A 17,464-nucleotide genomic window follows, 5' to 3' on the forward strand; every position below is an offset into this window, starting at 1 on the left:
GGTATAGCTGACTTTTAAGGATGTGCTGTATTACCAGGGAGGGGTATGTGAGGTTCAATTGTAATGCCCCAACCTGCTTATTGGGTATATTTGACTGTTTCATGTACTAGCACTCATTACCTGGACATGGTCCAGCCAACACCTGAATCATCCACTTTTCCCCCTCCTCAGTTCCCAGAGTGGGTTCTGCTCTGAATGGAAGCACACTAAGCCCCCAGCTTGTATTAATAATTTAATAGGTCCATAGTCAGAAAACCCTCCAATCCATATATTAACAGTAAAATATTTTGTAGCAGAAACTTACCAGGCTCTGGCGATTTCTCTGCTGCCAGTTCCACTGCAAGTTGCTTCCCAGGGCCATCACCAAACCACTCCTCTGAATACAGACTAGGGTATACTGTAGGTGTTCTGCCTACCATCTTCATGGACCCGTGTCTGTACCAGGTTCACTTTTTGACCTTCATCTAGCAGCTAGTAGCTGTCCTCTGGTGGTGCCTGTAAGTGCAGGTTTATAAGGGTGCTATCATCCTTGATTTTCTGGTAGTTCACTCTCTGCATTGATCTCCAGCCTGGTCAATCACCAAGGCCCCCCAGACACTCAGATATAGCTTTGTAGACACAATCCTCTCGTGCTTTGGCTGAAGTTGAATCTCTAGCTTGCACCACACCAGAGATTAACCAGAATCCAGCTGTGTTCCTCTGACCAGCTAGCAGCGCACTTCCATGGAGCAGTCTGCACAAAACTAAAGGGTTAAACGCCAAATAGCTGTCTTTAAACCAGGAGGTTGCATCCGGTTCCTAAGAATTGAGTGGGAAGTTTGGGATTGAAGGGGTGGGAAACAGGCCCAGGGGACTGTGGGATAACATTAGCCATTTAGCAGACTCTCCAGACCCAAGCCTGGCCACCCAGACTTGCACTGCATTTACACTGCAAAATCCCAGGGCTTGAACCACATCGCAGCAAGATTCAGATATAGATCGATATGCTGTCTGAGTCTGCAGGCTTACGTCTGATTTGTGTGTGGACGGTAGATGGCTTGGGCTTAAACCTAAATCTAAACCCAGGTTTACTAAACAGTGTAGACTTAGCCTAGGGGTAATTAAAATCAGTGGATCTTTCCACTGATTTATGTGCTTTGAATCAGAACCTAAATTCTCAGTTTATAGAATCTCCCTCTTTCCAGTAGAACTGGAAATTTGGTTGCTGTTGATCGTGCATCACTTCAGGCCTCTGCACTCCCCTTACACATGGTGAATCTTCGACAAATCTTCAACCGTTACACATATGCTCTTGCTTCAATATCTGCTACTACTACAAGCTAATACTGAGCCGACTTCTTAGCTCTTCTCAGATGCCCTCCTCATCTGAATATATGCAGAGCATATTCTCCAACGAAGGCTCGGACACAGTTCTGTGTAGTTACTTAACAGACGTAGAAAGGCTACTCTAGTACAGGGTGTAAACAGAATCATTTCATTAATCACCAAATTTGGGAAAAGCCATCACCAGCACTAACAGCTTGGGTCTAAAACTAGAAGATATTACAACAGCAAAGTAAAAAAAGTTCACTTTATTAAAATAGAGAATCAAATGACAAGATATCACATTTAAGTAATAATATTCAGGCATTGCAAAGAATAAACTTGAATCCATACACAGCCAGTGGAGCATACTAGAAGACAGGTAAACTCAAGTAGTGGTGTATATGACATCTTCTGGTTCTTCATTGAATACATCAATGATAATGAAGCCATTTTGTTTCTGCAATCAATGAGGTAGGTGAGGGTTTTTTTTTGAAGTTTTTGAATACTGATTTAAGTATTGCTACCTTTTCTGTTTTGCATGAGACATACAGCATCAGGACTGTATGTATCACAAGTTATCAAAACCTATTTGTAAGGTGTGAGGACACATCATACAGGGAGTATCCACGTGCTAATCTCAACTGCTTACGTTGTGTTTGTAACCCTTCCATTAGCAAATGTAGGGTTTCATCGGCTGTCCACTTATCTTCCTAGTAGCTGTGCCTTTTCTTGCACAATAGTAAATAAATCTCAAAGGTGGATTATTTATTGTCCAAAACTGGTTTCAATTCAGATGGCTATAGAACAGGATTATTCTGAACAAGAACAGAGAGAGAAAAAGCACCTCAGTTATGTTAGACTTTAGGCTCTGGAATACTTTCTGGAAGCCTCTGAAGGGGGAACTTTTCCTCTGGACAACAAAGGTGGTCTCCACTACAACCTTCAAAGTAGGAGCGATATGAGGTTACTTCCTCATGAAGTGAAAGTCAGTTGATTGCAAAACAGCTCTCTGAAGGTAGTTTCCTATATAAATCCAATTACACACAGCCCTTCATCCAAAAGTTAGGCTTATGTAATATTGGAGAAATTTCCCTCTAGAGGACCTAGAATACATAGTATTCAGTTACTCCTACCGATCCAAAGTGACATGTGTGGATTGATCAGTCTCAAGAACAGGACACAGGAGGAAAGGGAGGATTAATTTAAGCTTTAATTTGAGCTCCTGGTGCCACAGAACCCCAAAGTATGATTTATAGGGAATATCAAGTTAGAAAACTATTACGAAGTAATTTCCCTTACTATACACATGTAAGATTGTTCAAATTGCTACACCATATGCAATAAGTAATTTTAAATACATCTCTACCCCAATACAACGCGACCCAATATAACACAAATTCAGATATAACACGGTAAAGCAGCGCTCCGGAGGAGAGGGGGTGGGGCAGGACTGCGCGCTCCGGGGGATCAAAGCAAGTTCAATATAACGCAGTTTCACCTATAACGCGGTAATATTTTTTGGCTCCCAAGGACAGCGTTATATCAGGGTAGAGGTGTATCTACATTATGATAGCAAGAACAGCAAGTCAAATCAATAGCTTAACATTTCTGATACTCTACATTTATACCTTTTAAATGACAACACATTTCAGCATACAGTAATTTACTGTCTACCAAATCTGCAAAACACTGGCTAGAAATTTTAATTTAACAATATACTCCACAAAATGTGTGACAACTGAACAATGTGTCCAATTATTATCTTTTCTTTAAGAGAGGCAGTTACTTGCCACAAAAATTAAAATTTAACACACAAGTTAATTCTGCTTTTCACTGTGTCCATGTAATACCCACTGAAGACAATGGGCTTTTAAATATATATTCAATTAACTCAAACCCTATGGATTTTTCATAACTTCAAAAATGAAACTGAACTACCCTGAAATGTCCATTTTATTTTCTGCTTTTTGGAATACAATACAGAAGCGGCATTTTAAAAGAAAAAGTAACCACAGTCTTTCTAATTATTAATTGCTTTTCTTTAAAAAAAAAAAAAAAGTCTGTTGAAAATAATGGCACAACTCTTCCTACATTAGTTTCAGTTTAACATACCTTTACAAGTATTCACATGCCATATTTTTTATTTAAACAGTTAGTCCGACTGAAATAATCTCAGCAGCTTTAGATATGGATGAGTAAAATACCGGTATATAACTGTATATAAATTAGTTTGCAACAATAAATTATCTACCTAGACTTTTACACCACACCCACCATCATGGTATCCATGTACCACTTTTAATGACCAAGTAAAAACTTTTACAAAACTCCCACTTTTTGTTATCTATATTGTAGTAGTGCCTAAAGGCTCAATCAGGGTCAGGCCCCATTGTGCCTGGCACTTTGTGAGTCACTAATTTTATGTAGTTTAGTCTTAATTGACTGTGAAGTACACACAAGATTTTCCAGCTATGAGGGAACTTGAACACTGAAATAAACCTAGGAAGAGAAAAGCATGTACCTTACTTTTAAATTAACGATGGTCTGAAATATCTGTTCATACAAAACTGCATAGTGTTTTCCCCCAGAGATAAGGACAATGTTGGTTAATGCAGATAAGCACAGTTACTATGATCTTTATTTAAAGTTCAAATGGCAGCTCATCTTCAATTTGAGAAAACACAGATTCAGTGTAGTTATGAAGTCCAACGCCACCAAGCTACTTTCATTCTGTCCCACACAGCAGAGAGAGAATCAAATGCAGGACGGACATCCAAGATGGTGAACTGATAATTCTTATCTACTTCACCACCATCATAATAATCAATAACATATCTGACTTCCTTCCCACAACGATCAATAATCCAATCATGTCTGTCAAAAGGAAGTTCATATCTGGAAAGAGAATTCAGTAAATTAACACCAGCTATTAAATCAAGCTGACATTTCATAAAATGGCCACAAGTCATATGTACTATATAGGTTACTTTACGACAATATATGTTCAAAAATCCTCTGTTCTGGTAAATATAGGTTGAAACTGTAGTTCTAAAGCATTTTAAAAAAAAAAAATCTACTTCTACATCACATTTCAACATATAAGGAAAAATAAAAAAATTCTAGTCCTGCAAACGTACCCCATCCATGAGCGTATTCTGGCTCTAGGTGAAAACTCCTTAGCTTTACCTCCAAACCGGATCAACGATGGTCCACATGGGCATTCCCTAAATATATTTTAGGCAATTAAAAAGACACTTTCAGTTTTAAGACAGATAACGTACACTTTAAGAACTTGTTTTACTGATACATAAATTGTTTATTAGAAAAAGTTGTGGTAAAAAAAACAGTTATTCAAATAATAAAACAGTTACTTTAAAATACATTTACAAGTCAGCAGTAAGCTCTCAGTAAATATGAAAGTAACAGTGTGACCTAACATATCTCAGCGGTATCTCCAACGGGGAGGGCAGCAATAAGAGTATCCATTATGGAAGAAAAAACACTAAAGATCATTTCTGGCCAATGGGATCATACTGGGCCAGATTTTCTTTTCTGAATAGACCACTCAAGTGTGGAAGGAGACTGTGGGCCAAGCATTACCCACAGCAGGGGTGTACTCAGTTGGTGTAAAAATGGCAGAGTTGGATCCTGCACCAAACAGCCGCTCACCCCAGTGTAGAGGGTGTGTCAGAGGGAGATGGTAAGGTGGAGCTCTGCTGATTCTCAGATGACATATGGTTCCCTGCGGGGGATACGACTGAGGTCTATAAAATCATGAATGGTGTGGAGAAAGTGAATAAGGAAGTGTTATTTACTCTTCACAGAACACAAAAACTAGAGGTTGCCCAATTACATTAATAGGCAGCAGATATAAAACAAGCATAAGGAAGTACTTCTTCACATAGCACACAGTCAACTTGTGGATCTTCTTGCCAGGGGATGTTGTGAAGGCCAAAAGTATAACTGGATTCAAAAAAATAATTAGATAACTTCATGGACGAAAGGTTCATCAACGGCTACTAGACAAGATGGTCAGGGATGCAACCCCATGCTCTAGGTGTCCCTACGCCTCTGACTGCCAGATGTTGGGACTGGAGCACACGATAGTTTCCCTGTTCTGTTCATTCCCTCTGAAGCAATAACATTGGCCATCGTCAAAAGACAGGATACTGGGCTAGATGGACCATTGATCTGACCCCCGTATGCCCAGTTTTATGACATATTTCCAGCACAAGTTAAAGCAGCCCCTAGGTTATTCTAACTTACTCTGAGAGACTGGAGCATACTGACGCACATGACGGGATCCGTAACCAGCTTTCAGATAGCCTCCGCCACCAATATCCTGCACAAAGTATGATAATCTAATACAATAGATTTTAAGGCCAGAAAGGCATTTATGATCATCTAGTCTGATCTCCTGCATATCACAGGTCATAGAATTTCACCAGTGATTCCTGCATGTAGCCCCCCATCCTGTGGCTGAACTACAATATATCTTTTAGAAAGATAGATCATCTTGATTTGAGGACTCCAGGTGATAGAGAATTTACCCCATCCTTGATAAAATGTTCCAATTGTTAGTTAACCCATTAAAAATTTCCATCTTATTTCCAGTTTAAAAACGTTGCTGACTTAAACTTTCAGTCATTGAATCTTGTTAAACCTTTGTTCCTAACTAAGGGATTTTGGTACTACATCCAAAAAACATACAAGGCTCAAAGTCTTGGAATTATAAACATCAGGTCATTTTCTGGATAAATTGAAACCATTCCAACTTTTAAAGACTTACGGTAGAAAGAACAAAAGCAATTTTTTGTTTTTCATCTCAAATGTACTTACGCAGCATGAAGAGCTTCCCACTTTAAAATCTCCTTCCAAGCCTGCTCATTGTTCTGATTGTGAATCTTGATAATATTATTCATATCTTTGGGGTTTATGTCATCATCTTTCCACCTCCATCTAAGAAAGGAACACTATTTTGGAATTTTTTACAAATATTGGAGCTTATATTCCCCATCTCCCCTGAGAGGTAAAAGATCTGCCCCAAGATTACAGAGCAACTCTGTCAGAGTCAAAAGTCATGCATTGCTAGCTTCCAGTCCCCTGCTTAGTCCTCTTAACTACTTAACTATAATTTGTACACAGAAAGTTATCTAACATTAATCACAGTTTGAACAAATAAACAGCATGAGCTAAGTCATGGTATTGGAATGTGTTGACAAAGCTATCTAGAGTTAGTTTACATTTCACAACGCTTAGAAAATTTTGTGTAGGATGCAACCCAAATTCATTTTCGATAGATAAATATATTAGATAAAGAAAAAAATTATGTAAGAGTCATGTACAAATAACTCTCTTATTCCCTAATCCAGCAAACACATATACATGAGCTTACATTTAAGCATGTGTATAAAGCTAAACATCTGCATACAGGTTTGCAGGATCAGGCCCTTAGTGTTAAGATGGTTTATAATACATGGACTAAAGTTTTACTACTTTGAATACAGTGCTATAAATAACTACTGTATTTTTATCATCAATTGGACCTTCAAAAGATAAGTTTAAATATGACAGTTTCAACAAGAACACACTTTAGACACGTATTATTTGTATGAAAAAGTGAGTTTTGTCTCACTCTCCCATTACTGATCCAAAGTATTTTTTAGGCTAAGAGTCTTCATTCAGGCCTTGTCTACACTAAAAAAAAAAAAAAAAGAAATCGCACTATTGCTAAAACCATTTTAATTTCTATACTAGTCAACACTAGGCAACCAATAGTTATAACCAAAGCTCCTGCAGCCACCAACTTTTTTAACATTTTATCTTAACCTGTTTAGTGAATGTCTAACTGATTTTATGATACTGACAGACACAGAAGCCTGGTCTACACGAAGGGTTCCATGTTGCTAACACCAGTGGACCTGATCTAATGTTCACAATGGTGGAACTTTAGTTTAAAAAAAAATAAATAAATAAATAAAAAAAAAAGACTAAAAAAAATCCATAGTGACCAAGTTTTTAAGACCAATTTACTCCTCAGAAACGTTTTGAAAGGATACGGACTTCTCTAAACAAGCTGACTGATTACTGCCTGGAGCCCATCAACTCCTTAATTAAATGCATACAATATCAACGCATAATGAGTTATTTTGCAGTCTTCAGGCTAGCACACATTCTACTGGGTAAAATCAGTTTACTTACCCTTTCCTTAGCATAGCATTCCAAAACATTTGCTCTGACGGATAAACCCATTTTTGTTCTGAATGCGCTCTAGGAATAGAAGACTCTTCTCGGATAGTTGATAGTGGAAATGGTTGATTCAGGGATGGCATTTGATTAGGCGGTGGCATCTAAACACAAATGATTAGATTAACAAAATCTCAGAGCCAAAAATGTTTTGATATATCATAAAAGCAACAGAGTGCTGTGGCACCTTTAAGACTAACAGATGTATTCGAGCATAAGCTTTCGTGGGTGAATGCCTACTTCATCGGATGCATGTAATGGAAATTTCCAGGGGCAGGTATAAATATGCTGGCAAGAATCAGTCTAGAGATAACAAGGTTAGTTCAATCAGGGAGGGTGAGGTCCTCTGCTAGCAGTTGAAGTGTGAACACCAAGGGAGGAGAAACTGCTTCTGTAGTTGGCTAGCCATTCACAGTCTTTGTTTAATCCTGATCTGATGGTGTCAAATTTGCAAATGAACTGAAGCTCAGCAGTTCCTCTTTACAGTCTGGTCCTGAAGTTTTTTTTCTGTAAGATGGCTACCTTTACATCTGCTATTGTGTGGCCAGGGAGGTTGAAGTGTTCTCCTACAGGTTTTTGTATATTGCCATTCCTGATATCTGACTTGTGTCCATTTATTCTTTTACGTAGTGACTGTCCAGTTTGACCAATGTACATAGCAGAGGGGCACTGCTGGCACATGATGGTATATATAACATTGGTGGACGTGCAGGTGAATGAACCGGTGATGTTGTAGCTGATCTGGTTAGGTCCGGTGATGGTGGTGTTGGTGTAGATATGTGGGCAGAGTTGGCATCAAGGTTTGTTGCATGGATTGGTTCCTGAGTTAGAGTTGTTATGGTGCGATGTGTGGTTGCTGGTGAGAATATGCTTAAGGTTGGCAGGTTGTCTGTGGGCGAGGACTGGCCTGCCTCCCAAGGTCTGTGAAAGAGAGGGATCATTGTCCAGGATGGGTTGTAGCTCACTGATGATGCGTTGGAGAGGTTTAAGTTGAGGACTGTAGGTGATGGCCAGTGGAGTTCTGTTGGTTTCTTTCTTGGGCTTGTCTTGTAGCAGGAGGCTTCTGGGTACACGTCTGGCTCTGTTGATTTGTTTCCTTATTTCCTTGTGCGGGTATCGTAGTTTTGAGAATGCTTGGTGAAGATCTTGTAGGTTTTGGTCTCTGTCTGAGGGGTTGGAGCAGATGCGGTTGTACCTCAGTACTTGGCTGTAGACGATGGATCATGTGGTGTGTCCGGGGTGGAAGCTAGAGACATGAAGGTAGGCATAGCGGTCGGTGGGTTTTCGGTATAGGGTGGTGTTAACGTGGCCATCACTTATTTGTACTGTGGTGTCTAGGAAGTGGACCTCCCGTGTAGATTGGTCCAGGCTGAGGTTGATGGTGGGGTGGAAGCTGTTGAAATCATGGTGGAATTCTAGAAGAGTCTCCTTCCCATGGGTCCAGATGATGAAGATGTCGTCAATGTAGCGTAGACAGAGGAGGGGCGTGAGTGGACAAGAGCTGAGGAAGCGTTGTTCCAGGTCAGCCATAAAAATGTTGGCATATTGTGGGGCCATGCGGGTGCCCATGGCGGTGCCACTGGTCTGGAGGTATAGATTGTCACCAAATTTGAAACAGTTGTGCGTGAGGATAAAGTCACAGAGCTCAGCAACAAGTTGTGCAGTGTCATCATCAGGGATACTGTTCCTGACAGCTTGTATTCCAGCTGTGTGTGGGATGTTTGTGTAGAGAGCCTCCACATCCATGGTGGCTAGGATGGTGTTTTCTGGGAGATCACCAATGCATTGTAGTTTTCTCAGGAAATCAGTGGTGTCATAGAGATAGCTGGGAGTGCTGGTGGCATAGGGTCTGAGCAGAGAGAGAGTGCCAATTCCAGAGATGATGTGGCGACCAGGATTTCCAGGTTTGTGGATCTTGGGTAGTAGATAGAATAACCCTGGTCGGGGCTCCTAGAGTATGTTGAATTGTTCCTGTATTAGTGTAGGGAGTGTCCTGAGTAGATGGTGCAGTTTCTTACTATATTCCTCAGTGGGATCTGAGGAAAGTGGCCTGTAGAATTTGGTATTGGAGAGTTATCTGGCAGCCTCCGTCTGGTAGTCAGACCTGTTCATGATGACAACAGCACCTCCTTTATCAGCCTCTTTGATTATGTCGTCAGGGTTGTTTCTGAGGCTGTGGATGGCATTGCGTTCTGCACGACTTAGGTTGAGGCAAGCGATACTGTTTTTCCATAATTTCTGCCTGTGCACATAGGCGGAAGCATTCTATGTACAGATTCAGACTGTCATTTCGACCCTCAGGAGGAATCCATGTGGAGTTACCCTCCCACCAACAACACAGGAAGAAGATCTGTGTATCAGTGCACTGTTCAGTGTTATCTTGAAAGTATTCTTTGAGTCGGAAGCGGTGAAAGAAGGCTTCCAGATCACCACAGAACTGTATCATGTTCGTGGGGATGCTGGGGCAAAAAGAGTCCCCGAGATAGGACAGACTCTTCTGCTGGGTTGAGTGTATAGCTGGATAAATTGACGATATTGCTGGGGGAGTTAGGGGTACCACTGTTGTGGCTCCATGTGGCAGGTAGGAGTTTAGACAGCTTACGGTCCTTTTTCCTTTGTAGTAAGGTGAAGTGTAGATCTCCTGTCTTATTTTAGTATCAGGGGGTAGCCGTGTTAGTCTGTATCTACAAAAACAACAAGGAGTCTGGTGGCACCTTAAAGACTAACAGATTTATTTGGTCATGAGCTTTCGTGAGTAAAAACCTCACTTCTTCGGATGTATAGAGTGATCCTCTATGCATCCGAAGAAGTGAGGTTTTTACTCACGAAAGCTCATGCCCAAATAAATCTGTTAGTCTTTAAGGTGCCACCAGACTCCTGGTTGTTTTTGTCTTATTTTAGTGAAGTCCATTTGTGTGGAAGGTTGGTTATTAATGAAAGTCTCCAGGTTGGAGAGCTCTTTTTTGATGTTTTCCTGTTTGCTGTATAGGATGCTGATCAGGTGATTACTCAGTTTCTTTGATAGTGTATGGCATAATCTCTCACTGTGGTCTGTGATGTATGTAGATAGACTGAAGGTGAAAAATCCATTGCTATTTGGTATGATGTCCATCCGTTTGCATTTAGAAAGGAAGATGATATCTGTCTGTACTTGTGCAAGTTTCTTCATGAGGTTGATAGATTTCCATTCCATAGTAATCACAGTATAACTAACTAACACAGTATAACTATAACATAGTAATCACAGTATAACTAAACAGTTACTACAGACATCAAAAAGCATGGCCCTTTGAAGAAATAACTATTTCTCTTCTGAAGTTGGTACTCCTCATCCATGCCTAAGACTGCCATACGTCCTTTTTCTCCTCTTGAAACCCAAAGCTCTACATCACAGTTTTACTTTAAACAGAGAGAACCTTGCTGAGGCCCTGCAAAAGACCCATCTGAGCAACTCCATCAGTTAGAGCTCATCATTCAACACACCACAGTGCTCACATCCCTGTCAGCCTTGGAAATATTAAATGAACCTTTAACACACATATAGCAGTGGCTCTATGGGCCATCTTGTCTTTGTCGTTAAGTAGACATTTATAATCGTAAGGGCATTCCTTACCCAAGTGGAATGATTTTAAAAGTAGATCAAATTTTAGGCCTTAACTACTGTATTCAACAGTTTCTCTTCAAGTGTATTCGCAACACAAATATATGACTGGGAAATTCAGTATTAAAGATAGAACAACAGCTTTAACAAGGATAGTTCTTTTGTCTGTGCCAGTGCTACTACTGAGATCTCGTTTACATAGTCACTTTAGAAGGGAACAGGCCTTAAGACAACACACAGACTACATAAAAGTTACCATATTTCTTGGATCTATGTCATCTTTCATTTGAGATGTACTAGATTTCATAGGACACTCCAGATATTCATATGCTCGTTCTTGATGTGCAGGAACATTATTATTTTGGTTCTCAGCACCTTGGTCAGGAGATTTCATGTGCATTGGACAACCTGAAATAAAGAAAACATTAAACCATGCATTAGTACAAAAATACAATTCATAATCAAATGTAATGGGACTTGGAAAGGGAAGAACATGGTGTGCAAGTTGATACACAAGTCAATTCTCTTAGAGCTCAGCAAAGCACAATGTAAATACAAACCAAACCTTCCCCCGCACCCATCCACCCCCCTTTTGCTCTTTTCAGTTGAGCAATGGTTCCAGCCTCCTCTTAACAAGAGGATATTATTTCATATTTTTAAGGGACAGCAACATAATGATATTGACAGTTTCAATTAGACACAAGTACTCTTGTCAGTCAAAGAATTGGCATTTTTTTCATTCCTGTGCTTGTAGTTTTAACATGCCTCTTGAATTTAAATTGCCAATAACGAATTTTGCAGTTTTGCGTAAGTAATCTGATGATTCCTAAAAGAATGATATCCACAGATTTCATCTGATAAGTAACACACCAAAGTCTCTTGTTAAATGCTGACACCAAGCAACTTGAAAATAATTAACCTTATTTTTTTACATCCATATACAACAAAACCCCTGTTCCTGAAATCCCAGATCCTATGTGGAGCCCCACTGACTTAGTTCAGACCCTTTACTGGTCTGCCTGTGCAGATGAGATTGCAGGATCTGGGCCTAAGGAGGGAATGATGAAAAAAACAGACTTAATAGAGAAGAGTTAAAACACTAATTTGTGATCATTTGATATAAAAAAGCAAGTCATTAACTTAATGGAGAACCTGTAACAGTTACTGTGATGAACTTTCCTTAAAAACAGTACTCCCACAATTATTATTGCAAGTGCTTAGTAGTGACCAATACAATTCAAGTTCCAGAAGAGTTTCTATTATAAAACCTTTTCCACATATTCAAATCCACTTTATTTGGGACTGATGTTTCCATACTTGTTTCTGATCAAACATGAATTTATTGGGATGTTTTCCCCCAAACTTCATAGCCATCCAAATTCTCTAAGGGTGTCAAATTTGGAAGTTATAGGGAAACAGACAGAATTTCACAATGCTATATTTACCGTCATTTCAGAGAAGATACACACTTCAAGAACATATATTTCTACATTCCAAAGCATTTGAGGCATCTTAAATGCCAAGACCACATTAAAGATTTTTAATTACCTTTAAGAATTCTAAAAACTGTGCAACTTAAGATTCATCGTTAGTTACCAACAGTCAAGAAATGCAAATGCTAATGTTTGGGGAAAAAAGAAAACCAATTCTGCTGCTTTGCAACATACTGTATTTTCTGCTTCTGTTTTTCTGATTAAATGTGTAGTCTAACAATGTTTGCAACAGTATATACATAGACTACAGGGTATGCAACACAGCTATGCAAATATTGCTGTTTGAACCTAGTCTTCTGCATGTTCTGATTTATAATGACTAACTGTGGAACCCCAAACTTTAAGATTAAATTAAAGTAGCTTTTGGCATTTACAGTTTAAAAAATCTCAAGTCACTGAGACTAGCTAGACTTAAAGAGTATATGCCTACACATTTTAAGAATGCATTTGGGAATCAGCTCTTCTTATCTTCCAAGACCTCAGTTCAGAGTTCTGTAGTTGAGGACACAAATAACTATAGCAATGTAAGAAAATACAACTTTAAACATCCAACACATCAGCTTGGTAAGAAACTCACACCTCTTTACCTTTAAAAATACAACTACTTGCAAGTTGCATTTTTGTGAAGGAAGACACTTGTCATACTAATACTCCATTTCTGATAAATAGCTTTCCTTCCTTGCCAAATATCTTTCAAAGCACTTTTCTGAGGTTTAGATTTTGTTTCACTCCATTTTGGCAGGTAGTTACCTTCCATTTTTTCCTGATGCATGGGACATTCTGAAGGTGGAGATGCTGTCTGAGAGTGTACAGATACATTTGCTGACTGAACGGCAACAGATGGAGATGAAGCTGACAAACCCATCACAACTTCTAATTTTAGATCAGATCTGAAGAGAAAAAAATTGTACATCTAAAAGACAAAACCATAGGCAATTCTTACTAAAACATAGTGGGGGAGAGGGATAGTTCAGTAGTTTGAGCCTGCTAAACCCAGGGTTGCGAGTTCAATCCTTGAGGGAGCCACTTAGTAGGGTTACCATATTTCAGCAAGCAAAAAAGAGGACGGGAGGAGCCCTGCCCTAGCCCCGCCCTGTCCCAGCCCCGCCCCTCCCACTTCCCCCCCTCAGAACCCCCAACCCTCCCCCCGCTCCTTGTCCCCTGACTGCCCCCTCCTGGGACCCCTGCCCCTCCCCCCATCCTAACTGGCCCCCTAGGATCCTACCCCCTACCTGTACCCTGACTGCCCCCAACCCTTATCCACATCCCCACCCCCAGATAGCCCCCTGGGACTCCCACGCCCCATCAACCACTCCCCACCCCCTGACAGCCCCCCCCGAACTCCCGACCCATCTAAACCCCTCTGCTCCCTGTCCCCTGACTGCTCCGATCCCTCTCCCCACCCCTGCCCCCTGACAGCCGCCCCCCTGCTCCTTGTCCCCTGACTGCCCCCTCCTGGGACCCCTGCTCCTAACTGCCCCCCAGAACCCCACTCCCTACCTAAGCCTCCCTGCCTCTTGCCCCCTGACTGTCCCCTCCTAATACCCCTCCCCAACTGCCCCCCAGGATCCTACTCCCTACCTGTACCCTGACTGCCCAAAACCTTATCCACACCCCCCCAGAAAGCCCTCCCCCGAACTCCCGACCCCCCGTCTCTTGACTGCCCCCTCCAAAACCTCCCTGCCCCTTCTCCGACCCCCTGACCTCCTTATTGTTGACCTTCGCCTAATGTCTCTGTGAACTTGCCCAGGAACGGCCTGAGCCGTTCGTCCGGCACGCTGGGGACGGGGGAGGAGCTCCAGACTGCTGGAGGCGATCTGCGAATGCAGGGAGGGAGCGCTCTCAGCTGCAGGGGAGAGGAGGGGGAAGTGGAGGAGGGGCTCTCTCTGGCTGTCGGAGCCCCATGTAAGTGGCACCATCCGGCCAGCTGCCCTGTTAGCCGGGGGGGTGGGGGGAGGTGGGAGTCCGGACATTTACAAATTCCCCCCAGACGCTATTTTTAGCTCAAGAAGCCAGACATGTCCAGGGGAATCCGGACGAATGGTAACCCTACCACTTAGGAATCTGGGGCAAAATCAGTACTTGGTCCTGCTACTGAAGGCAGGGGGCTGGACTCGATGACCTTTCAGGGTCCTTTCCAGTTCTATGAGATAGGTATATCTCCATATATTATAACCATGAACACATTTTCCACACCAAGTCACTAAAAAGAAATTAAAGTAAAAAACAGGCATAGGATGGTCAGCATATATAAATAGTTAAACACTCAGCATTTACAATTAATGATGAATTCATGAACACCAGCAAAATACCTGTCTTTTTAGCAAATGTCCAAGAATGTATCTACTGAGCTATATCAGAGCAAAGTAAAATGTTATTCTAAGTCCCTCAGTCTTCAACAAAAAAATATCAGAACTATTATTTTTATGACAGTCATGGGTTATAGTCTGGTTCTGCCCCAAATTACCATGTGACCTCCAGTAAGTGTGGGTCTACTCTGAAGAGTATCTTTAAAAATAGCACCTCCTTAGGCATCTGTGTCCTCTGTGTATACTGCCACATGTGACAAAAATAATTCCTTTTGCTGTTCTTTTTAGACCTGAATGAATTAATACTTGTAACAGAGAGTGAACTAAATTTTATGCTATTTCCTATATCAACAAAACTGCTTAATTCTATGTGTAAGGTTAAATTCTACCTTCACAGTACTGTAGCCTAATTTGAAGAGAAGAACAATCTTGAGATTAAAGCACTGTAGGTGGATTGGGAGATCTGCATTCAACTCCGAATTCTGCCAGATTTAAGTGATTTGTCCAAGGTCACCCAGATTTCTCTGCACTTCGGGTCCCCAGCTGTAAAATGGGGAAGATACTTCTCTACCTCCCTGGGCTGGTAGGAGAACAAGTGTGCGAGTCTCCAGCAGGGGCCTAGATACTACGGTGATGGGGCCGTACACATCCAGCCGTGATCCAAGGCCTAGTTTGAACAGGCGGGAGCGCAGGTCTGAGTGGGGCCCTAACCCGCTCCGGAGAGGGGCGCCCCTCGCAGTGCCGTGGGGGAGGCGAGAGCCCCGGCCGCCCGGGGGCGCAGACAGCCCCGAGCCCCAACACAAGCGCGGCTCAGGGAGCCCGAGGGGCAGAGGCACGCAGAGGTCACCGAGCGGGTCTCCTGCGGGCGGTGCCCTGGCGGAGCGGCGAGGGGACCCGCGGAGTACGAGTGCCCAGAGCCCCGAGTCCGCTCGGGTCGGCGGCAGGAGCACGGGGGTGCCAGGCCCCCCCAGCCCCGCGGCCTCCACTCCTCCCAGCGGGACCATGGCAAGGTCAAGGCCGCCTCCTGCCTGGCCCCCGCACCGCCCGGCCAGCGCCTCTCCCCGGAGAGCGGCCCACGCGCCCGCCCAGCCCCGGTACCTCAACATCCAACGCACCCGGCAGCGGCCACCAGCCCCCCACCGCGGCAAGCAGAACCCAACGCGCGCCGCCGCTTCTCGCGCGAGCCGTCATGCGCCGCTCAATCTGCGCAGGCGCCAAACAAGAAAAGGGGGCGGTGTAGCCAACGCGCTGAGAGGTGGGAGAAAAGGGGCGGGGCCTACGGAGCAGTAACGGGCCTTGTGCGGTGCCCCGCCCCCTCTCCTCGAGTGCGCCGCTGAGCTTTGCCTGTGCGCGTGGGGGTCGTGCTGTGGAGCGGCTCTAGGAAACCCAGCAGCCGGCGGGAGGTATTTTCTCAGCCTGCTTGAAAAAGGAGTGTCGTGTAAACACCTCCCTTTGTCCCCAAGCGGTGTCAGGCTGCGGCCAGCCCGGAACAGCCGCAGGGGTGGTTAGAAACTGTAACGCCTCATGTTAAAGGGGCTGCTAGTTACTTCCCTTAGCTGCGGATCCCCGAGGCCTGACCTGAGTGATCCCTTCGTTCCCCTCTGCCCTTTTTTAAATTTGTGTTTACTGCGCAGCTGGATTTCCTGCCCTACTAGCCTTTGATTTTGTTTTCAGTCTGTAATACCTAATACAACACTTCATAATCATTTAGAATTGGAGCTCCTTCAGCTTTCGTGGAAGCTGGAAAATGACAGTACTATTCGTGGATTTACAAAGGTAACCCAGCCCCTATATCCTAAAATAGCCGAAGAAACCTCTCATTTGTGTAACTGCTTCCTCGGCTCTATTCCGTTCTCGCAGACAAGTGGAAATGGGCAGCTTATTTAAAAATGCTCCAATGCAGATCGAAGCAGGAAAGGTTGATGCAGACTTTTACATAAGGAACCAATTCTTCCCCTTGCATTTAAGCATGTAGCATGAAAATTGTTATGATGAATTCTCTAGGTCAACTACTATTTCTTAATTTAATAATTAGGTCACTACTATGATAGAGTAACATGTAAAGTGTAACTGAACATAGTTAAATTATCACTAGGAAATCAAAACACATTACATTGCTAGTGGCTGAGGGTACAATGCTATTCTACTACATTTCAGATGAAGTTTCAGGTTGAGAAAGAGAGATAGTATTTACCTTATGTTTATACCAAAGAGAGATGCCTATTTAACAATGTAGTAGTAGTTATAAAAGTTACAGAAAAAATCCAAGTACACAAGCCACAAAATCTTGTGCTGAAATCAACACACCTGCCAGTTTGGGGGGATTTTTTTTGAGGCGGAGTTTAAAAAGAAATGAGGGAGGGACAATGTGGGAATGCTGCATTGAGCACTTAGCATTTTGGATGCCAAAATATTTGTCTATGGAAGAAGGACACTATTCCAATCACTTTCCTGCTGGTGAAAAAGTTTTAGTTTAAAGCAGTAAAGAGAATGTAACTAGATGATGCATT

The 17,464-nt window shown here is 42.4% G+C and overlaps 1 protein-coding gene and 1 long non-coding RNA gene across 6 annotated transcripts in view; one reads left to right on the forward strand and one right to left on the reverse strand.

The window, feature by feature from the left end:
- Positions 1-1,556: 1,556 nt before the first annotated feature.
- Positions 1,557-16,207, reverse strand: LOC117881700 (cytochrome c-type heme lyase). Of its 5 annotated transcripts, none has more exons than XM_034779276.1 (7): positions 16,070-16,207; positions 13,396-13,535; positions 11,409-11,560; positions 7,507-7,655; positions 6,145-6,264; positions 4,443-4,529; positions 1,557-4,200 (listed from the first exon to the last, which is right to left on the reverse strand). In XM_034779276.1, exons 2-7 carry the CDS (start codon positions 13,508-13,510, stop codon positions 4,002-4,004), a joined length of 822 nt encoding a protein of 273 aa, XP_034635167.1. In that variant the 5' UTR covers positions 13,511-13,535; positions 16,070-16,207; the 3' UTR covers positions 1,557-4,001. The 5 variants fall into 5 exon arrangements, with proteins under 5 accessions (XP_034635167.1, XP_034635166.1, XP_034635168.1 ...); XM_034779275.1 differs by having other exon boundaries at positions 16,053-16,167; XM_034779277.1 differs by lacking the exon at positions 16,070-16,207 and adding an exon at positions 15,344-15,964.
- Positions 16,208-16,271: 64 nt separating this feature from the next.
- LOC117881703 overlaps positions 16,272-17,464 on the forward strand; it is a 50,753-nt gene continuing 49,560 nt past the window's right edge. Inside the window, exon 1 of the long non-coding RNA XR_004646845.1 lies at positions 16,272-16,357. This is a non-coding gene — a long non-coding RNA (uncharacterized LOC117881703). The remainder of the gene's footprint in view (positions 16,358-17,464) is intronic.

This window comes from Trachemys scripta, chromosome 8, assembly GCF_013100865.1.
Source record: "Trachemys scripta elegans isolate TJP31775 chromosome 8, CAS_Tse_1.0, whole genome shotgun sequence".
In the NCBI taxonomy this organism is placed as follows: Eukaryota; Metazoa; Chordata; order Testudines; family Emydidae; genus Trachemys; species Trachemys scripta.